The 23,945-nt window shown below is 35.7% G+C and overlaps 1 protein-coding gene across 2 annotated transcripts in view; it reads right to left on the reverse strand.

The window, feature by feature from the left end:
• The window catches only part of HDAC9 (histone deacetylase 9), a 644,065-nt gene that overhangs the window by 28,570 nt on the left and 591,550 nt on the right, over window positions 1–23,945 (reverse strand). For both annotated transcript variants that reach the window (XM_032483885.1, XM_006190149.3), the window contains one exon: window positions 12,308–12,392. In XM_032483885.1, coding sequence (XP_032339776.1) covers window positions 12,308–12,392 — 85 coding nt within the window. The remainder of the gene's footprint in view (window positions 1–12,307; window positions 12,393–23,945) is intronic.

The following is a 23,945-nucleotide window of genomic DNA, read 5'->3' on the forward strand; positions in this document are numbered from 1 at the left end:
ACTTCAGGTAGTTTCTATTACTTCTTCAACTTCATTTTTTTTTTTTTTTTGGTCTATAGTGTATAATCTGCCATTAATGCTTCCAAGCTACAGAATTTTAAAATTTCAAATATTGTATTTTTCATCTCTAAAACTTCCATTTGCATGTTTTAAAGTTTTTTCATTTTTTTCTGCATTATGTTTGCACTTTCTTCTTCACATTGGAAGTAACATTCTCGTCATCGTACCTTGCATTACTGAGTCAGTTTCTGTTAATTAATTTGTCTTGTGTTTCTAGGTCATATTTTCCTACTTCATTGTATGCATGGTGATTTTCAATTGGATGCCTGACATTGTTAATTAGAACATTTTTGGTTGTTGAATTTTGTTGTTTTCTCTGAAAGCTTTGGGCTTTGGGCATGCAGTTAAGTTACTTGCAATCAGTATGATTCTTTTGAGGATGCTTGTATTCTTTGTTAATGTAGTTCCACAGCAGGCTTTAGTATAAAGCTAATTTAGTCATATAATTAAGATGAAACCATTCTGATGTCTCTATATGATGCCCTGTGTATTACATGGTCTTTCCACTATGGCTAGTGGGAATACAAACTATTCCCAGTTTCGTGTGAGCTGTTTTCCACTGGTTAGTTCCCCAGCCTTTTGGAGTTTCACATCATGTATGTAAAAATAAGTAAGACAACAATTTAAGGAAACCCCTTTACAAATACACAGAGTTCTTTCTCTGTGCAGTAACTTCATCCCAGATATTCTGTCTCACAAATCCCAGTATCATTCTCCTCAAACTCTCACCACTTTTTCTTCAGAAAAATCACTAGACTCTGGATTGTCTCCCTATGCTGCAGCCGAGAAATTGCCTCTCATCAGTAAGCTCGAGCAATTGTAGTATGTATTTCATGTTTCTCTTTCCTTGTTTGTTTCCTGCTGGGATCACAGGCCTCCACTGCCTGCTGTCTAGTGTCTAAAACCAGTGTTCCATATGTATGTCTTTCCAGTTTCCTTTCATTTCTGATCAACAAATTCGTATAACAGTTATTCCTCCATAGGTGGGGCCAGAGGTCCATTCATTGAATATTTTGATTAATGAATTCTAACTGATTAATAAAATATAATCAAAGTTCAGAAAACTCATTTACAAAATAGTTCAATATCCTTGTAGAATAATCACCTCAAAAATTTCTGAAGTATGACTGATCATGAGAAGCAAAGGGAGAAATTTTGTACTGCCATGCAGAAGTTATTTTTGTCATCGTATCAGTTGTATTTGGAAAAGTTAGTATTTCATTTAACTGTACTTCACTCTATGTTTATATAAAGATAATTTAAAATTTGAGAACAATAGTGTAAACTTTCATTGGTAGAATATCAGGTCTGTTGAGTTTTTTAAAGGGATTTAAAATACTTTTTTATTCAATTAATATTTTATTAAGTTATTTACAAAAAATAAGGAACTTGGTACTCCATAATCAATGCCAAATGGATCCCTACTCTTTAAGATTAAGCTATGCTCCACCAAAATTTAAATTTGTGTATTAATATGAAAGCAAATGATTTTATTGTCTGTATTGGATTTTCACTGTAATTTACAACTGCATTCACAATAATGCCCTATGATTTATCTCTGGTAGATTTATTTCCAAAAGCTTTAGTTTAATTCCATGAAATGAATGAAAAATACCAAACCATTATTAGAATTAACTGATTTTTCTGTTTGAAGCATCCTAAAGACACTGCGTCTTTAACCAAGATACTCTTCTAGTGGAGTCAACAAATAAAAATGACTACCTCACTCTGGAGCTTGGTAAAAACAGTTGAAACTGAAAATTCATTAAAAACATTTAGAAGCATAGTCTATATAAATAAAAAGTCATGCTTCAAGAGTAATACTTATATGCACCTTCTGCAACTGCACTTGTTAAATTGTTCCCTGTGCCCTGAGTTTTTATTTTTATTTTATTTTTAATTATGATTACATTTTAAAGTAGATACTACTACTGGTTTGGTAGCAATGTGTCTTCACTGTTCATGTTACTCATGATATCACCACCATGTCCCCATGACGAATCATGAATACTGATAATCATTTTGTGCAAGTTACATGTTCATAATCAGCTTTCTTGGGAAACAAAAACTGAGCACTAAATTCTGCTCCCTCTCTATTTCTTGAACATATTTTATCCACACCTAATCTCTGATTCCACATGTTCCTCCAAACCCCACCTTGTGACAGCTTGGTGGCTTCATGCATGTTATAAGCTGTGGCTACAGCACACCTGTTTGGTGTACCAGGTGGCAGCAATGTTGAATATTTCTCCCTCTACCTCCTAGGCCAGAAATTTAGGTGTCCCTTACTATTGGTATTTTGGTTGATGTCTATTATTTCAATGTCCAATCCAGATACCACTTGTTTCAGATTTTCCCCTTTTCAGAAATTAAATTGGTCCCACACCCTGTTTCGGTAAATATTGTTTCACTAAAACACAGCCATGCTCATTACGCATTGGCTAAAGCTGCTTCCTTGCTACAATGGAAGAATCAAGCAGTTGAAACATAAAACCTTTTGTATTTACTATCCAACACTGTACAGAGAAAATCTGTTGACCTCTGGCTTAAAGCAAGGGAGTACAGAGACAAATATGCCTTATTTTGTAAAAGATCACTCTGACAGAACTTCAGAGAAAAAAAAAGAAGTGGAGAAAACAAGATTGGATATGGGTAGACCACTTTGTTGGATATAGAAATAATCCAGGAGAAAGATGATGGAAGCCTAATTTGGGACAGTGGCGATGGGGCCAGAAGTAATTGGTTGGATAAATGAAATGTTTAAGAAGTACAAGAAACAGCAGCATTAGAAATACCGGACCTACCTTGGTTTAATGAAGAGGAAGGGGGTCAAAGATTTTGTGAGATTGGAATATTAGAGTGTATTTGTCTGGAGCCATGTTATAAAAGGATATAGGAGCCAGCCTGAAAGATCTCTGAATAACTAAAGCTGGAACAGTTTAAACAACAAAATAATGACAGTATTGGATTATAACTCCTAGAATAAATATCTGTGAGTCTACACTGATATAAATATATAATGAATAAATTAGTAAATGGAAGAGAAAGGACAGCTCCTCATTACATATAATTTCTAAGAAATAAATGTAGACAGAATAAGGAAAATAGAAAATCAGCATTGGAATACCAGAGTAATAGTTTTTGCAGGCAAGAGCCACTGATGGCTGCTAAAATTTGTAGGTAAAAGTTTGAGAAGAAACAGCATATTTACCTAGACTCAAAGAACCTTCCCAACATATTTATTGACTCCAAAGGGAAATATTGTAACTTTACACTGAAGAGCTCCTTAATCAAGTGATCCAGGTTAACCTCACCAATAAATGAGACATAGGAGACATGCACTGCGGAGTTTTATGGTGGAGTACAAGTAAAGGAGTATTTGTAATCTATTATCATCACTTGAAATAAGTGCCCCTCCCTCCACAAATAAGGTATATTTTCTCTTGTTTCTCTTTTCTGCTGACTTTCCCTAGTGGCTGTGTCCTTGTGCATTTGATTTTATTCATTTGTTTAAATATGTATGTATTTATTTCCTTGAGCTCATGTTTTGTTGAATTTGATCTCTGCATACACTGAGGGTCTAAATTAGGGATACTTTCCTGCAGAAAAGATTTGTTTTTGCTTCCTCTGGAACCCAAGAGGAGGATAAAACCGCTTTAGTATCCATCAGATTCATATCCATAACTTTGATGCAGACCTTGGGCTTTTCTGTGCAGTTACAGTGCTGATACCATCATCTGCCCCAGGAATACTCTCCCCTTTTCTGTTACTTATTGCTTACTGCTCCCTATTAAGTTTCAGCTTATGTTTTCTTTTTCCCTCATAGTCCTTTACATTCTAGCAAGTCCAGTAATGAATTAAAATAGTCTACTTTTTTTCAACCGTATGCAGAAGCTATTACATTTTAGGAGAGGTCTATTCTAGAGTCTCTGCTGCTACTTGGGAATAGAAGTCTGGCAGAACTCTGTCCTCATCTGTGAAATGAGGTGGGAACAGGAGGGTCATGTGCTTTAACAGAAAGAAAGTGGGATTTGGTAGCACAGCCAGACCAGAGTTCAAATGTTAGTTTTACTGTTACTATTTGAAACACCTCCAACAAGTGACCTAAACTTGTTAAGCCTCAATTTATTCATGAACAAGATGAGGAAACTAATTATGCACTGCAGAGCTGCATGAGACTAGAGATAATATATATGTATATGTATAGATTTAATGTATACATAAATACCTAGCAAATGACCTTCCCCCAAACTTGACCTTCTAGCACACCCTATCTCACTGAATGGTATCACACGTGTGTCTGAAATGCATCTGGGTGCTAACAGCTGAGTATATATTCATAAAGCATTTCTGTTCTTAAAGAGGTTTCAGTCCTAGAGAAACGTGTAGTTTTATTTATACTCTTGGTCTGATTAGTTCTGTCTTAGTAGAAACGTGAGTGAAAGAAAACTCATAATTACAGATGCAGTTGGAATTAAAAAAAAAAAATTCCCAGACAAGTCTCTAAGCAGAAGGCAGATCTACCTTTTAATTCTGGGACACTCTAGTATTAGTGCTCCACCAAACAATAATCAGAGCCTCAACATTTCAAGAGAACGGTTAATTAGAAGTTCACAATCAATTTTCAAAAAGCCATGTGTACAAGTCTGACCTGGCTCTGATACAAGCAAGGGCTGGCGGGGTTAATAGTGGGAAAATGTCTAATGCTGCTTTTCTTCAATGAAGGTTGGCCTGGCCCAAGGCTGCAACGTTAAGGCCTCTGTCTAAAGCCAAAACATCTATGACAAATAGCAGCTCACACCTGACAACAGTCAGGGTTCTAAACTCAACAGGGCAGGGATTTGAAATTCTGCCAACCCTTGCATTTTTTTGTGATTAGATGTATTCTGCAAGTTTACAAGGGCTCCAAAAGTGGATTCATAGCTCTACAGCTCCTTGAAGTTAGGCATTGCCCTTCTGGAACTGACTGTGGCTAAACCCTGATTAACCAGAACTTCCAAAACCTCAAATCTTCAGTTTAATTGATTTTTTTCCCTAAGCCTGTCACTTTGGGATGAAATAGGAAAAAGTGCACCCCAAAACTGCAAAAGGAATGAATTTATTTGTGAGCTTTAGAATAGCATAATGATGAAGACCATAGACTTTGGGGCTAGACTGCTTGACTTATGAGCTTGCCTTTGTCCATTTATTAACTGTGACCTTGGAAAGTTATTTAACCTAAAAAAGAATGAAAATAGTACCTACCTCAGGGTTGTTGATAAGATTAAATGAGTTAATTTATATCAATAAGAGTGCTTAGAACAGTGCCTAGCACACTGGAAACACTCAGTAATGGTTATTCTATTATTTGCTAACAGCTTACAGGGCTTGCATTGTGTAAATAATTCCATCCAAAGTCCCCAAAGTCCCTCCGTAACTTCACTGAAGAGAAAAACTGGTATTTAAGATGGTCCCCCAAATTTCATGCCTTTCAATCAGCAGTTTCTTTTTCTGAAGTCTAATATTCATCTTTCCTTTCACACTTTTCTTCCTCTGCTGCTCTCTATCACAGGAGGTGACACCACTACCTACTCAGTTGTCCAAGCCTGAAACTTAGGAATCATTAATCCTCTCCATGCCTGTTCATAACCATACCAAGCCAACTCTACTTCTGAATTAAACAGCTCACACTGGCAATAAGCCCTGCAAAATTGTCTGTCCTTACTGAAGGCAGAGTGACCTTTTGAAATACAGGTTTGATCATATTCCTTCCCTGCTTGAAATAAATCATTAAATCATTATGAGTTAAAAGCCCCTTTTCAACCTCTTGTTCTCCCCTGGGAGATGGAGGAGCGAGAGAAAGACAGAAAGATAAGAAACAAAAGTAGAAAATCAAAATGAAATAAGAAGGAACAAAAAGAGAGAAGAAAAACGGAGTGTGGGTTAGCATTTGGGTGTGGAGTCAAGAAGCGAGAGTGTTCGTGAAATGATTTATGCAGTGCATGTTGCTATCTGGGCAAACCACCCTTTAATCTATGTGCATAGTCCCATGAGCTCAAAACTCTGGACAATTTCCTCACAAGATATTTTATACAAATTCTTTTTAGCTTAGAAACAATCTGATTTTCTCCTGGATTATCTAATGTAAATGACCTTTCTCCTTGGGAAGGGGGTAGGTAGAGGTTATTCAAGTAATGGGAGGAGATGGCTGAATGGTATTTCACATAAAAGAAGATGGTTGTCATCTTTAGAGCAAGTTTTATCTTACTTTAACAGCTTTTTTCATTAATTACTGTCCAGATCTCTTAATAGCCAAGAGAACTGGCTAGCACTTTGTCTGATTATCCACTAATACAGCATCAAGAGTGTATTTTACTTTCACCAGCAATTATCGCCACTGGAAATACAGCAGAAATGAATCAAGAAGATTAGCATTCCTTTGCCAACATCAATTGTTCTTTCTAAGGGTAGTTTCTGGGACAGTGGATATAATGATATAATAATAAGAGGAGGAAACTGAGGAAGAGGGGGAGAAGGAGAAGAAGGAAAGGATAACAAGAAGGAAAGAGGAGGAGACCTAATTCCCTCAGTAACACATACACTAAACATAAATGAAGCAGAGTTCTGACAGGGAGAAGGTATCAACTGTACTTGCCTCTGATCTCCCAGAGAAAATCTGATTTCATTTTTATTTCTTTAGAATGAGTGAAAGGGTGTGTTCTGCCCATTGCAGCTGCCTGAACCATGTGGACAGCTGACTGCCTTGTAGTCAGTTACATAGTCACATGGGGTATTCTCCTGCAATGAGAAAGTCAGATCCCTTTTGACAGTGGCCTCAAAAGTTGGATAAATTCAGAGGACCATAAATTAAATTCTCACAGCCCTAAATATTGCTCTGTTTGTGAGTGTGTTTCTCCTCTGTGTGGGTAAGCTTTAAAAAAAAAAAGAGAAATTTAGCCATACTGGCAAGTTTTATATGCAGGAGACATGATGTTCCTCCATTTATATACAAGTTTGACAGAACACAGAGTGACATTGCAAATACTGTCCTTTCCTCATTATGACTTATGTCACCAGTTTGCTGTGGTTGGCATAATAAGGAATTCTAAGGAGATCGCAATCCACTAAACAAGAGAAAATTCCTAGAGTGGGAATAAAATGAAAACTGGGGGTAAAAGGAAAAACTTCCTACTGTTCTCTTATGATTCTGCTTCTGATTTGCCATTTTGTTGCCATAGCAGCCACCTTAGAAAAGCAGTGTGGTGATATGCCATGTCCCTCCTCTGGGAAGTTAAGTGGCTTGCTCATTGTCACATGGCTGGTGAGTGGATGGGAAGATCATAGTTAAATTCGTATTATTTTAAAATCCTCTACCCTAGTGTTTTTCAACTTATGAGCTGCAAACTGTTGGAGGGTTGCAGAAAAATTTTAAAAGAATCCTCAACTCCTTTTGAACATATACAATTTCTGATCCACAAATCAAAAGATACTATAATTATCACTATTATCATGCAGGTCTATAAAACTGGTTGACACTTAAAAGGAGTACTCTTCTTAATAAAAAAAACTTAAATGAATAAAAGGAAACCATGACTATATACTTGTGGTTTTCATATTTTGAGGTTTCACAGATCAGTATCAGTATCATTCATTGTATGTTTTTAGAACTTAAAATTATAGTCTTTCAAACTAAATAAATTTAGTTTTATGGAAAACTCACTTCATGATTCTTCCCTTCAAAATCAGTGAAAATGTTATCATTGCCAAGGACTGGTGTAAAAAATGATGTTCCCAAATGTATGACGGTAAGAGTCTATGTAGAAGGTAAGAGTTCAGTGGACTCTTAAGTTGTTAGGATGGGTTTCAGGAAAGGATATACACATACAAGGGTCCTTTATTCTACTCTGGGCTGACTTTACCTGACACTGCTTGTTGGTGATTACAGATGGCCAGCCAATCACCAGACTCAGCTCTTAGAACTGCCACCTCCAAGCTTAGTGATGGAAGTGGTAGCTCGCAAGCAATTCCTGTTCTCCCTGACTTAGAAATGACTCATCATTGTGGGTTGTGGACGAGAGAGAAGAAATGGGCTCTCATATATATTTTGCCTGAATTTCTTAATCTCTTGTTCTGCATAAGCTAGCCAAGGAGTATAATTTTAGGTTAATTAAAAAGTCAATCTGGGCTAAGAAAAAAAAAAGTGTGGCAAACATTGACCTACTGGCTGATTCATTCATTCAACAAATGTAGCAGAGAACCTGCTACATGCCAGATAAAGGATACAGCAATTGAAAACAAAGAACATCAGCAAAAACAATCTCTGCCATGAAAACATCCAGGAACTGCACCTAATCTAGCATAGGGATGGATGGAGTAGATGGCCTCCCAAAAGACATGCTATCTGAGCTGTCTTGAAAACTTAATAGGGATGAGGCAGAAGACTCTGCAGCAGAGTAAACAGCATGTGCAGGCATGAAGCTCCTTGACCGTACTTCCCTTTTGTCATTTCAGAGACAGTTGATCTTTGTATGCATCCACCATCTTAAGATGAAACCAGACTCTGACCTATCAGGGGGCAGCAGGGGGAGGTGGTTACCTGTCAGGAGAAATGGCTGCTCTGCTGTTGCCTTGTAAGGCCTTTTTTTCTCTCAGCTAAATGAGTAACATAAACAAGGACAGGACAATAGGGATGATCCTGCTACAAAATACTCACGTACATGTGGCCAGGCAAAGGGCCAATGCTAATCACAGCCTCCAGCACCTGCATACCCTCAGCTGGGGGGCTCGGTTCTCAAAGAAAAATTCACATAAGGCCTGTCAGCACCTTGCCGTCTGCCTTGGGACAAGGCTATCTAGGAACTTGCCTGAATGTTTCCCACATGCTACAAGGCCTGCTTTTCGACATTTACATAGTTTTCTGATCCTGTAGTCCCAAACCCTAGCAAAAAAGAATCCTTTAGAACCTGGGCTAGGAGGCAAGCTGAAATTCGAACACCTCCTAAAGTTAAAAGGGGGCACCTGTGAGATACTGAGGAGGTTCTCCTGTTAAACAAAGGCTACCTTCAAGGCAGGCTTTATAAACAGGCAATCTGTGCAGTTGCAAAGGGCCATATTCAGAAGGGCCCTCATGCTTGGTTTAATGCTCTGGAGGCTTTTTTTTAACAAGGAAGCATTCATACATTTTCATCTTGCACTGAGATCCACAAATTTTTAGTGAGTCCTCATGACTTTCCCCACAAAGGTGAAATGGGGAGCCCGATAAAGCCTTTAGCACTTGAAGTGGAAGTGTGTTATAAAACAGAGAAAAGTAAAATTAAGAGAACAATTTTATAGGTTTTAAGGAAATATAGCATTGTTTGCTAAGTCACGGCACCCATAATTTTGATTTTCCAAGCCATTATGAAGTTTGCTACTCTGAAATAGCACTTTTTAAAAATTGCTTTATGGACTTTAGACAGCCTCTTTCTGTTCCTTTAGTCCAGAAGAGTAGCTAGCCCCAGAGACACACAATTCAAAGAATCATATAAAAAATGTATTTCACAGTGGTCAAAGCCACAGTACTGAACCACATTCTCTGTACTAATTTTCACCCCATGTTCCAAATGGTGAGAGATCACTCTCATCATGTTTTTCTTTTTACAACCTCAACCCACTGTTCAGTTCCTTCTCAACCACAATTTGGGCTCTCTTTGTGGTGATGCTACTCTCAGTCTTCCTTGGTAAATATTTATTCCCATCACCTGCACCTTGCTTTTCATCAGGACTGGCTTCATAATTTGTAGGGTTCACTGCAAAATGAAATGTGGACTCCTTGTCCAAAAACTCAGTGAGAATTTCAAGGCACCAAGAGTAAGAGCATTAAATCATGCATAGTGCCCTTCAAAGTGTGGGGCCTATGTGACCTTGCTGGTTGAAAGTCCTTGAAGCCAGCCCTGATTCTCACTGGCCAGAATTGGGTCAGGTACCCATTCCTTAGCCAGTCACTGTTAAATGAGTAGACAAGCTCAGCCTTAGACTGAGACAGCTCCCTGGAGCTGGGTGTAAGTTCATCTTCCCCTGAGTTGTATGGCACCTGGCGGCAAGGACGCATGAGTAAAACCAGGCTCCTTTTCAGAAGTGAGGAAGGCATAGTTGCTGAGTAGCCAACAGCGGTACCCACCATACCACACCATGTCCTCATGACTCAGAAGGAGGAATTCTTCAGAAGCTCCCTTTTGTGCAAATTTTGGTTCCCTAGAGCTTTGACGAGTTATTCAAATCATTCTTGCTCGAATCTGCCAACTCTCAATTCTCAGGCTCCCATGTACTTCAAACCTCGTCCCCGCTGCCAACCCTTTCTGTTTGTACAAGTAGGAGTGAGAAGACAGGGTTCCATCCTCCTGAGGATTCTCATATAAATAAGGAACCAGGACTAACAGACCATAAAATACACAAAAACTCAAATAACAGAAAAATTTTAAATAAAAATACCACTAATTAAAATCTACATCTTAGTGCTGAGAGTTTATGGAAGTACTGGATTAACAAGCTCTGGGTGGGATCTTCAACAGGAGTTTAGGAGGAAATAGATTTTTGAATGCGAGAATTGGTCAGTGTTGAGTGTTTAAAATGCATTTTGGAGCAGAAGACAGAGATTCACAATCCACAGTGGCAGAATTCTTACACAGCAAATTTTGATAGTACCGTGAATCCTTTTCAAGAGTCAAACAGGTTTGTTTGGCTAAAGAAGACTACACAAGTCACTTGAAAAAAGTCAGTGGTGAAAGGAAAAAAATCATGCAGTGGAAAATCATTACTGGGAAATTAGATCCAATGCAAAAGACAATAGTAGTATGTTTTCTAAAGATATATACAAACCATGAATTTTTACACCTATGTGAAAATTGAGTCTTTTGCTTCTGTCATTTCCTTCAAAACATTCACTCTTCATCTGGCCAAAATCCTGTTCAGTCCTTAAGACTAAGCTCAGGCCCTATTACTGCCAAGAAGCCTTCCTTAAGCCTTCCTTGAACCTTCCTCACTCTCCAGGACTTCTCATGCTGGCTAGAAGGGACTTAAGAAAATGAATGCTCCTTGTGTATGATCTCAGGGCACCCTGTGACTTCTATCGAAATAATCTATTTCAGTGTTTCTCACTCACTGGACTGTAAACTCCGTGATGCTAGAGACTTTGCCTTATTCTTCTCCATAACCTCTGTGCCTTGCCTTTTAAGTGCTCAAGTTATGATGCATCAACATGTAATACATACTTAAGAATGCTTACTGAAAAGGATGTGATCAGAATATACATGCAATAATGATTTTTAATAGTGTGTATATTGGCAAGGGAATACTCAGAAAAAAATAACCATATGTTTCAAAAGTAGATATTTTTATATTGATGACCTTAACGAGGCATTAGATTGGATAAATAAGTACCAGATGAAAAAATAATATAAAACCCCAACCACACCTGTATCTCCAAATTACTACTGAGCAAGCAAAGACAGGGACTCAGAGAGCTGGAAGGTGGCTTCTCCCCTGGTGTTTAAAAATTGTTTCTACGGGAGATTAGCAAAGCTAAGGGTTTTCCTGAGCTTCCTTCACACTTAGTTTTGCCGTCTGGTTTTCCTGTTCATGCTAACTGTCAGGTTAATTTGTGCTTGCTTTCAGAGTGTGTGTGTGTGCGCGCGCGCTCATGTGTGTGAACGCTGATGTGTGTTATCATCTAAAAAGAATAGTTCTTCATAAAGTAACAGCAGTGTGAAATGAAATGAATAGTAAAAAAAAAAGGTTCTAACTTTCCTTTTTTGTTAGTTTTTTTAATAGACTTTCCTCATGAACTTTTCCCTCTCTTGACAAATTTAAAACCAGTAAATGATTGCTGAATTCCAATATCATGAGGAGATAGCTTACCTCAGTTAAGACTGAACAATAAAATCATAACTTCTATGTTATTTTCATTGTTCTGAGTAGATACTTAGTGGTAGTAATGGAAAAAAAATTCAAACACTTTTGAAAAATATGAGAAAAACAAGATTGTAAATCTGGAGCCTCTGAATTTTATCAGTGTAAAATAAGATTACCATGTTAAGAGCAAGGCAAGAACACATTTAGGTATGAATACATAATATGTGCAAATTATAATTACTTCAAATATATTCCTCATATTTGAGAAAATCAAATATATTTCTCACGTGCTCTAATTCTCAATGTGAGTCTAATTATATTTAATATAAGTTTAATTATATATCTTATTAGAAATTAATAAAAAACTTTAAAGACATACTTTGAATTTCAATGATCTTCTGTAAGGAAATAACAGCATTCGTATTCGGAGTCTGGTGGAGAACATCGTCTGTGAGCGGCTCCAACTGCAAGAACAGTAGATAAGAATATGAGCAGAATATTATCACTTTACAGGAAGCCGGACAAAAGCAAACCAAACTGAAACAACCTAAAAAGAAAAGCTTGCTCCAAGAGCTAGTTAACATTGTGCCGATATCAGTTCCAAAAGTGTAGCCAGTTTTATTTTCTGTCTTGCAGCAAGGTAATTGAATTCCAAGGGGCTTTTCTATTGGTCACAAGACTAATCTATGAAGTCGCTGAAGCAGGTGCATGTCTGTGTATTATTCATTAAACATCTGAGTTATTTGTGTAATTTTTGTAGGTTCCTTACAAACCAAATTCCATCATGTCTGTATATGCAGCTGGGCCCTGCAAACGAAACCTCAGGGAAGTTGCAGTAGAGGGGAGGTGGGCAGTCTATTATCCATACTTCTGCAGTGTTTTTACATCTAATTATCTTATACTTTTGGACACTTCACAGTAGAAAGCCATGAGACATAGCTGCTCTTATTCAACTGCTACTGAATAAGTAGTACAGAAAATGTCCAAATAAAACCAAAAGTAAAATAACTATACATTTTCATTTAACTTCTACATCTGTAGTCACACCTATGGTGGAAGCACAGGACAAATTCCTGTCTTGCAAATCTACCATGATCTTCTGGAATTACACTGATTTTTCATGGGGAAGTCCAGCAAACATTACTTTGCAAGAAATGAAAGGAGCTTTAAATAATTTATGGAGTGTTTTGGCCAAACTAAGTCTGATGATGCATCCCTGGGAATACCTTGGTGATGTGGCTTGGTGTGTAGCTGCAGAAAATGCATATCCAGAGCGCTTGCAATCAAAATAGCTGCCCAGCTACTGTGATCCAGAAAGCAAGGCCAGTAATAGTAAAAAGGAATTAACAACAACGCTTTCTTAGAAAATTTAAAATGAGTAGTCTCAAATATTAACTGATAGCCAAACTATTATATGGCTAGAATGGGAACCTATGTCGCTAAATGTACTAAAGCATGAACTCATCTATGTCTCTTCATCTGTAGAAGAAAACAAAAAAACTCAGGGATTCCAAGTTTCCACAGCATATGCAAGTGAATCTTCCCCCCAGGGTCTCTCTGAATTGATTATCCCATACTTCAATCATGGAATCTAAAACAATAGCACCTTTCTTCCAGATGCCATAGGATAACAAACTAGCTCAGGGATATTTATACATGGGTAAATTCACTAAATATAACTTTCCAGAGTGTTTTTCTTAGCTGCCAAAGAAAAACCTTTAAAACATGAAAAGGTTTATTTGCAATAAAGTTTGGTGAGAGGGGCAAAAAAAAAGTGTCAGTGAAAGGTTCTGAAATCTTAAACTCTTAAAACTTGTTAAGAGTCATTTTTTAAAAAATCTAGTATTTCAGGTAGAATCTTCAATAATATGTTATCCTAGTAACACCCTCTTAACTCAGAGGAACTCCTGAATCATAAACGGAAGGTTACTTGGAAACCTCTTACTCAAGAATTAGACAGGGTTGAGCTACCTTGCTCATAAATAATCTTTCCTTTCACTTCTTTCTCCGAGTGCACAGAAAAATTTTAATAGAAATCAGGTAGATTTTGCTAATAAAATGTTCTGAAATATCACTCTGTGTTCGAATATTCAAAAACAAAGGCACACGGTAATAGCAGCATATTTAGTTCTTAAAAAAGCTTTCCTGCAACTTCAGGGTAAAAATGCTGACAAAATGAAAGGTGCTAGCTACTGGAAGGAAAGCTACAGGCAGATGATTAATGTAAAAACCTCCCTTCTGGAATGCTCTTGCAATAGGTCTGTGGGCTACTTTTAAGACCTGAGTTATGCAGAAAGTAAACTTGATTCAGGGTGTTGAGAGTAAAAATACAAACAACCCTAAATCTTCAATTTGGAATCGTCAGTGAGAAACGGTAAAATTGTGTCTACTTATGAAAGCAACCTAGAGAATTAAGGCAATTACATTGATCATTTAAGCCTCCCAAGCCATTTCCCTGCCTGTTTTAGGTGAATGTCATTTAGAGGATTTAACCCTCAGTAAATTGCCCCAATTTGTTTCATTTTGAGGATATACACACAGACAGAGCTGGATTCAGAAAGTTCTCAATACAGGTTCTTTATTTTTTTCTCCAGTAGCTCTGCTGAGAAGGCAATGGCTAATACTCTCAGTTGGCAAGAAGGCAAACAGCATTTAGAGTCTGTTTTCATAAAATTAAAACCTTGTATAGAGGGACCACAGAATTGAGTTGTCTTTTGTAGAAGAGTTTGTTGATTTAATCACTCACAATTACAAGCACTAAAAACATCTGATTGAAGCATCTATTTAATAAATATTTATGAGTACTGGTCATTATCAGTAAAATCTAATAACTCAGCGTAATAAAATATTAAACAAATAGTCATATTTTATAAATTTGGAGCAAAAAACAAGAATATATAGTAAAGCTGTGTTATATATTTCGTTTGGCCAGTAAGATGCAACAAAAACGCTGGCATTGAAGCTAATCAATGTTAGTAAGAGCTATTAAAAGATAAATAAGGAAGTAATTTATGCAAACCAGAGAACTTGTGCATGCAAAAGTTACAATAAGATAAAACAGATGCAGATGTAGGAAATATCACACACCTATCATGCCATCTTTGTTGAACAATTCCAAGTAATAATAGAACTGTAAGATACACTAGATTACTTTAACACAACCTCTTGACATATGAACTCTCATCCTGGTTTATTATATCTAAAGCTTAACTGCAACCATTACTTACAGAGACTCTTTATATACATTTTCGGACTCAGTGACAGTGATCTTTATTTTTCTACATCTCTCGCAGAAAGTTGCAATACCATGTCGATATGATTCAGATGTTTAAGTTGCACATACCATGTGAATTCTAAGTATAATAGCTATTTTGAAAAACCATAAAAATTGTGTCCATTATTATGTTGTGAATAAATAATTTTCAGATTCTTTAGAATCAGATCATTTAAATAATCAAAAATAATTTTAGTTGGCTAAGATGCATTTACGGAAACAGGCAAGGGTACCCTTGGAGAAGCCTGAGTAAGAGTTTTAAAACTCACTTTGTACTTATGAGACATGACAATAAACTATTTTTCAGGATTCAGAACAAAAAGAAAAAAGAGATTATGCAAAATATAACAGGTACATGGGGACAGATGTATCCATCAACCAAGCAAAGGCTCTACTAACTACTCTTAGCTTTTATATTGCTTCCCAGATATGCCAAGTATTTTCAAACTCTTACACCTTTATTTATTCTGTTTCCTCTGACTTCTGTTTCCTCTGTCCTTCTTTGAATTGGTAAATCCTTACAAAGTTATTCAAGGACCAACACAAACATTGCCTGCTCTGAACTCTTTTCTAAAATCCTCTGACAGAGCAAATTACTTCCACCTCTATGTCTTGTTTCCACACAAATACTCTTGTTCACTCTACACATTATCTTCTAGTAAGCCATGTGTGCTAGTCTTTATTTTGTTGTGAGCAATTTAAAGGTAAAGATAGAGCCTGATATATGATAGGCAATTTTTTAAATGTTGGATATATGGAGGAAGAATTAATTGCAAGAAAATGTGGGGAAGTAGCTTTTATTCAGCCCTCCACAGCTAACAGACCTAAGTGGAATAGGTTCTTCCTCTTGGTTGCCTCCTGTAATCAGAGTATATTTTTAGACTGAAAGAGTAGGAAGAACATCAGAGATAGTTCACTTTTTAATCAAAATACTTGATTTTTAATTGATGTTTTAATTGATTTTCAAACTGACCTTCAATTTTGCTAAACAAATTTATTAATTCTTAATTCTAATAATGTATTAACATAATTTTGTATAGACTTTCTACATATATAATCATATCTTCTGTGAATAATGAGAGATTTATTCATTCTTCTCCAATCTTTATATTTTTAAATTTCTTTTTCTTACCCTGTTGCACTGTCTAGGACCACCAGTGTAATGTTAAAAATGAAGCTATAAGAGTAAACATCTTTGTCATGTTTTTTATTTCAAAGAAGAATTCTCAGATTTCACCATTAAATCTGATGCCTACTATAGAATGCTTGTAGATATATTTTATCAAGTTAATAAAATTTCCTTTTATTCCCAGTTTCCCAAAAGTAGTTCATCATAATTGGGTGTTTAATTTTAAAACATCTATTGAAATGGTTATATTTCTTTTTCATTCTCTTAATATGATGAATTATAATGACTTATTTTGTAATGTTAATATGTTACCTTCTTGGCCTAACCCCAATGAGTTTTTGAGATAATGATGAACTGCTAATATTTTGTTTAGGGTTTTAACTGTTATGTTTGTGAGCAAGATTTTCCTGTAATATTCTTTTCTTATAATGATCTTTTGAGTTTGGGTGTCAATATTATATGGGTCTCAAAAATCAGTTGTGAAGTGTTTTCCTTCCCCCACTTCCCCCTTTACTGTAAAACAGTATAAATTATTAGTAGAATTCACTGGTGAAGCTACATGGGTCTAGTGTTTTCTGTTGGTATATGTGGTATTAAAGATTGAATTTTATTAACAATTATAATACCATTCAAATTTTCTGACTTTTGGATTCAGTTTTTGCAAGTGTATGTATGTTATGTATATTTGTAATATTTCACTGAGTTGTACATTCATGTCTTATGCAGTTTTCTGTATGAATATTATATTTTATAATTGAAAGCAATTTAAAAAGAGAGTATATTTTCTGACATAAGAGAATAGAGAAACTAAGTCTGGTTCTTGAGCCCATATGTTTTTCTACTACATTATGGTGCAGCTAAGGAAAAAAATGAGATTATAGGTTTTACGGCAAGAACAACAAATTACATTCTTAGATATAGGCCATGAATTCACTTGCACAGGGAACTGAAAGTCCCCTGAAACATGCAAAGCAACGCAGAAAAAAATGCAGAAGGGGTTCAGTTGTCAGGATCAAAGATATTGCGGGACTTTGGAAGAAAAGAGTATGATTATCAAGACCAAGAGGATAAGAGAACCACATTGCCACGTAGACCTGACCCTCCATGCTGATGAACTAGTATCAGTTCCCTAGTGAGGAGGGATTGGTGGTTAAAACTCAACTTTCATTTAAATAATTATCTTAGAGATGTCTGCAATTAGTTGTATATGTTTAATTTGATTACTTTAGTAAATCTGGATATAATTTTATCCATATTGTGATTCATGAGTCATTCTCAAAATAACCCCTTTTACTCATTTAGAGTCATTAAAATCCTCGACCAAACAGATTGGGAAAAGAAGTAAATCAGGGTAGATTCTATTGGCAATCAAGTTATTACACTAACAGATTATTGAGATTATTCAGACTGAGTCTGCCTGCATCCTGCCTACAATTAAATGATGGTGATATCACATAGCAATAAAGAAACATCTCTGGACAAGAGGGGTGACATTAACCTAACATGTCTTATGATAATCCTAGGAGACCAAGAGGCAAAGGGTACAATATTGGCCATTCAGCTCACAGGAGATACTGAAGGAATTCTTTAATAAAATAAGAAGGACAAGTGGGCTAGTCTCTGAGGTTATTTCAGTTGAGTTTTATCCAAAACTATCTTGGTTTAGAGATATGTAGGTTACACAATATATCAGCCAATGAATGAAAAACGAGGAAGACTGTGAACAAGTGACTCTATTCACTATCATATCCAAATAGAAAACCATACTTTCCATGACACTTATCTATGGAAAGTTCGGACATGATGGCATATTTAAGCATCTATGGCAGTAACTAGCTAAATAATTTAAAATGAACTTAAAGGTAAAAATAAGGAGGCAATTGGTCTAATGGAAAGAGGATAATGAATGCAATTAGTTGGATAATTCAGACTATTAATAGTTTTGTTTAAGCACTGAGGTAAGATTGTGGGTATGCAATATAAAGAAAACATTTCAAACCACACAGTTGAGTTAGGAAAATTATATATACATATGTTAAACTGAAGTTCCAATTACATTTAAGGGATGTGTGCTCAGTGCTTTATATATAGTTTCCTAACATAATGTCCATAGTTGAAACATCAATTGTTATTAAAAAGGCTTAGTTCATCTTATCAGTGAAAAATCTAGCTTCCTTGTCTTTGTTTCCAAGTAAGATAAAATCTGATAGCTATACTTCGTCCTCATGTTTCATTGTCTTTGATCCTTGTTTGTCTTATCCTCATTTGTTTTATTTTCTCTTCTTCAATTTGCTGATATGCATGTTTCTAAACTGTTTTCCTTAATTTTTTTAGTGAAGAGATTTTTACTATACTGCTTTTGAAATGTTGATTTTTCTGCTAAGAACTGTTTCATATCATGCAGCAGTGGTACAGTGGTAAATGTTGAACAGCTGACTCTACAGAAATAGCTGTAATTTGTAGCATTTGCTGATTTCCATGGTGTAAATACCCCCACCATGGCCTATTTCAGGCTACCAATGTGATGTCATTGAACTCAGATTTGAGTAGAGAGATGCACAATTAGCTCTCACAAGCCATTAAGAGCCTGCTGTAACATTTCACTGATAGAGACTACTACTTTGTTAATAACTTGGGAAACATTTTTCCTAATGATTATTTCCTTAATAAACTTTCATTTTCTCATATGAGATTCTGCCTTATTCAAAAATCATACAGTTTTGTTGTTATTTTACCCCAGAGAATGGGACTCATTTGTTTGTCTCCCCTATTTTCCATAGAAATTCTGAAATTCCTTACAGTCTTCCATTCCACAGATCCAACCTCATTATTTACTTTTATTCTAGTCAAAGTAGCCTCTCCTCTGCCAAAAATAAAACAAACAAACCCAAAAAAGAGCCAGCCACAATTCCAAGAAGTTTTAATGTCTTTACGTATTTTCACTACATGAGATAAATCCTTCCTTTTGATTTTAGCTTGTCAAATTATCGTTTTAATTCAAGACCAAAGTTAAATGTTCCTTCCTCTATTAAAATATTCCTCCATCCTTACAGTTAAAAATAAAGGGTCCTACATAAAATTCCCAAAGTACTTTGTATTTCTTTTACTTTTACTTGTATTAGAACTTTCGGGTACAAAATGATGTCCAATAAAAGACTATCTAATGAATGAACAGATAAATGAATGTCATAACATGTTTAAGTCACCACAGAAAAGAAATGCTTTCTTTTTTTTATTGGTAACCAGAACCCTATGAAGTGTTCACTTTCCCAGTCCACATTCCTTCTAACACCTTCTGAAAAGCCTAAAGATAAACAGTACAGAAGATCTGCATGATGGAGTTTTAAATTATCCAGATAGCTTCTACTTTATTTGGCATTTGCTAAAACAGATAAACAGAAAACTCCACAATCACTTTGGCTCAGCTTCTCATAAGCTTTTAAGAAATGCAAAATCATAGGCCATATCTACTATAGAAAGTATCTTCAAATAATATTTTCCAAGACATTTTAACTCTTGAGGTTATCCATACATTCTCTTTCAGAGTGTGGATAGGTTTCAAAGTTTAAGAAAAGACCATGAAAACCATTATTGCGGATTATCACACATTTTGCCATATTCAGTTCTCCCTTCTGCTCATGAATTGCAACTATTTAGGAGCTTGTAAACTTTCCCAGATTCACACCCATCTCCCAATGGAGCCAGCCATACTAATCTAAAGGATGAAAAAGATGGCAAAACTACTTCCCCATTCAAAATCTAATACAAACAACCCCCTCGATGAGCAACTTGGACAACAACATCTCAAGAGTTCACCTCAGTGGTGGCTGTCAACACGGAAGTCAATTCAAGAGACTTTTTCAACACCTTCAGAGCAAAAAGTCATCTTGGAAAGATTATCAACACACACAATCACTAAGTGTAGCCACTGTTGCTGAAATCCAAGTCAGATGAAAGCAGCTGAGCCTAGTCAACAGGAGGTAGCAGAAAAAAAGGAGAAAGGAGAGAAAGGGGAAGGTAAGAAGGGGAAAAGACAGACAGAAAAGAAAAGAAAGGAAAAGAAAAAAGGAGGGAGGGAGGGAAAGAAGGAAGGCCCAGCAGCCAAACCTTAATAAGAGGAAGGGAGATCAAGGAAGGGCGTGCTATCGATTCAAACATTAAGTGCAGAACCTTCAGTACCAGAAGCTACAGCATCATCTCAACAGCTTTCACGTCTATGGCAGTTTGGGTTTTCTTTTTCCCTTCTAACAAGCTGAAAACTGTCATTTATTCTGTTTTGACAGGTGGTCTTTTAGTGGCCATGTTCTCCACTCACTACCCAAGGCTCTTATTGCTGTATGTCTTCTTTCTTTTACCTATCTTGAGTTTTTCAATGTTTTCATTCTAGATTCCATTGGAATGCCAACTGCTTAAGCTTATCTCACCTCTTAAGAAAATTTCTTTCAGAGGAAGCAACCCAGGGTGCTGCTAATTGGCTTTGCATAACAGTAGGCAAATTTGGCCTTAAAGCTACTGTGACATTGTTTGCCAGCCAGCACAAAAGCAGATTACCAAAATTAGTTTTTCTGAGAACCTCACAGATGTTTCTGTTACCAATACTAAAAATGATGCGATTATTCACATATGTAACTCTGATCCTATTTCAAACCTGATTCTTCTCTATTAAGATAGTCGCTTCAATTTCTTGCGATCCTCAAGCTGGTGTTTCTACAGGCTTCATTAAAGAAGTCCAAAAACATTCATCATACAGTGATTGGACTGATAAATCTAAGCTCTAAGCTTTACCAAGAAAAAGAAACAGAGGACTTCTTGTATGTCTTCAAAATCAGTTGCCTCAAGGAATTTCCTGCACCATGCTCAAATTAGTTTTAATCCAATAGTATACTATTTTGACGGACCTTGTGCATATTTCTTAAAGGACTAGTTAAGAGATTTTTGCTAACTAGATCACTTTCATGATAAAAAAATTTTTAAAAAGAAGAAATGCCTATTTGGGGTGTAACACTCAGATAACTTTTTTTTTCAACTCAAGTTTTTGGTACTCATCTGTGTGTCTACAGTGAGATGCAGAGCCAAGAGTTCCTGCTGATTTTACAATTCCTTTGGGTTATGTAATACACATTATTCTGCTGATAACAAGCCATATGAAGCAGCATTTTGCTGTATTGACATGGCCTGGCCAAGAACAACAAGGAAAAGAAATAGCATTCAAAAAACTGGCAAAATGTTTATGAATTCTAATCTTCTGCACATGAATAAATACATCTGACAAAGCGCAGAGTCCCTCAAAAAAGCCCTTCTTGACCTTCCTAATTTGAGTTCAATTGCATGTTCAGTGTTGAGAAGCCAGAGTAGGTTCTGCCAATGTTTTAAGCTCAAGCTTTACTACATTTTGTTATTTGTAAAAATGAAATCCCAGATAATAAGTTATAATTGCCCTATTAATCACTGGAAAAGGGAGTTCAGAGGGAAATTGGGATTTGAAATTGCAATAATTGGTATCCTGAAAGATATCTTTTTAAATTTTCTTACCTAGAGCCAATCATGGAAAACTACTATGAAAACTACATATATGCACTTATTTCCAATGGTGAGGTGCACGCATATGCCTTATATATTAGCTTTTCTAAAGAAATGAAACTTGAAACTTCAATGTAGTCATGCTGTTACTCACAATGACCTTTGAACTAGAAAAAAATACAGAAAACCAGGCCTTGGATTTTAAATTATATTGTCAATGAAAGTGAGAAGAATTCTTTCTTTCTTAAGTTGTTTCAAGCATTACATTTTCATTTCCTTTTTTCAAATGAATTATAATGTACAACACATATGTATTTTTCTTCCATTTTTCATTAAAATTCTTTCTTTCTCTTAGCTTTGTTTCTTTGTACACTAATAGACCTGACACACCAAAATTTACTTTTCAAAGTTCAGTATACCAAGTCCATATGTTGCCCTTAAAGTATCTTGTATAAAATCTATGTTCTTGTTTGTACCCCTAAGATATCTCAATTAACAAAATACAGAAAGACATAGATTATTTATGTCTCTCATTTAGTTTATGATGAACAAATTTTAGATCATGCTTACACAACTGAAGATAGCCAATGAATAGGACAGGTGGTATTTGGGGTATTATAATAACTAAATCAAATTTAGTATAAAACATCAAGATAATGAAAGTTAATTAAGTAGTCAATATAGCCAAAAATAATCATTTCAATTATCACTTACTGGAATTTTTAGCACCTATACATCCACCTGGCAATGTTTAAGATTGAACAATGATACTTTTATTCTTTCCTCTATTTAAGGCCTGGTCTTTCTAGAAAGACAGAATAGGCATAGGTCTCAAACTTTAAATTAGGTGACATCCTTCTAATGTCTCTGAGTGCTCGATGAAAACAGTCTTTTTGATCTCTCGGTATAGCTCATATAATAAAATGATCACGGAAATCCCAGTCAAGTGAGTATAACAAGGGAAGGAAGGTACAAGACACATCCATTTTACTCTTTAGTAAGTTCAGAGAAATTATGAAAAACATGTAACTCCACACAACTGACTTGAATCTGCTCTGAACCACAATCATCTCTTAAAGAAAGAGACCACATGAAAAATTATTCTACCCTCACTGGAAATCCTCCTGTGGAAGAAAAGAGTGGGCCAAGTGCAGAGATTACAACAGCACAGAGACAGAATCTCATTTGAGTGAATATGCTCAAATAGAGCCAGTGAAATCCATAATTTCCTTTCACATAGTTGGAAAAGTAGTTGGCTTTTGCAACTGAGTAACATTTCTTTCTGGGAAGGTCAATCATCCATGGAGCCACAATCCACAACATACTGTGATTTTCTGCACATCTGGCATAAGTCTTTCTAATGCAAATTCTAAAACCAGTCTGCTTCCTTAAAATGTTTCTATATTTAAAATCAAATAAGTAATTTAAGAATATAGGTGAATATGCAAAATATGTTATCTGCTGGGAAAACAGAACAGCCTAACATTAACTGATAAGGTACAAGTAGCATTTATTTTTTACATTCCTTTATTACAACAACAAAAAACAACAAAAAAAAAACCCCCAAAACAAAAAAACCCCCAACATTCTGTTTGATATTATTTGCTTATAAGAATCTCAGAGAGATTTTAATATTTAGAAAATCTTAGCTACTCTGAACTATGTGTGATATGAAATAGCAGTCCACTAACAACAGCACTAATCACCAAATAGTTACATCCTTTGGGTTACTGTGCTGTCTGAAATTACTCAACAAAGCAAAGATTTGAGCAGTGCTTATACTTTCCTTCACATAAAAAATACATATTTGCTGCAATAAATATAGCACAATAATCATGTTGAAGCAACACAGGTTTGTAAGAATGATGACCATCAAACTTATGAGTTCAGTGTGCAGAAGACAAGATACCTTTTCTCCTTCATAAATACTACAGGTGAAAACATGAGTTACTGTTAAAAAAAACAGTATGAAAGATTTTAAAAGTGACTTTTTATACGTTTATTTTATAAGCAAAGTAGTATTTCAAGTTTATGAAAAATGCAAAAGATATAAGGTAGTTTTAACACTGTACATTCACTATAAAAATAAAAGAA

This window comes from Camelus ferus, chromosome 7 (genome assembly GCF_009834535.1).
Source record: "Camelus ferus isolate YT-003-E chromosome 7, BCGSAC_Cfer_1.0, whole genome shotgun sequence".
Lineage (NCBI taxonomy): Eukaryota > Metazoa > Chordata > Mammalia > Artiodactyla > Camelidae > Camelus > Camelus ferus.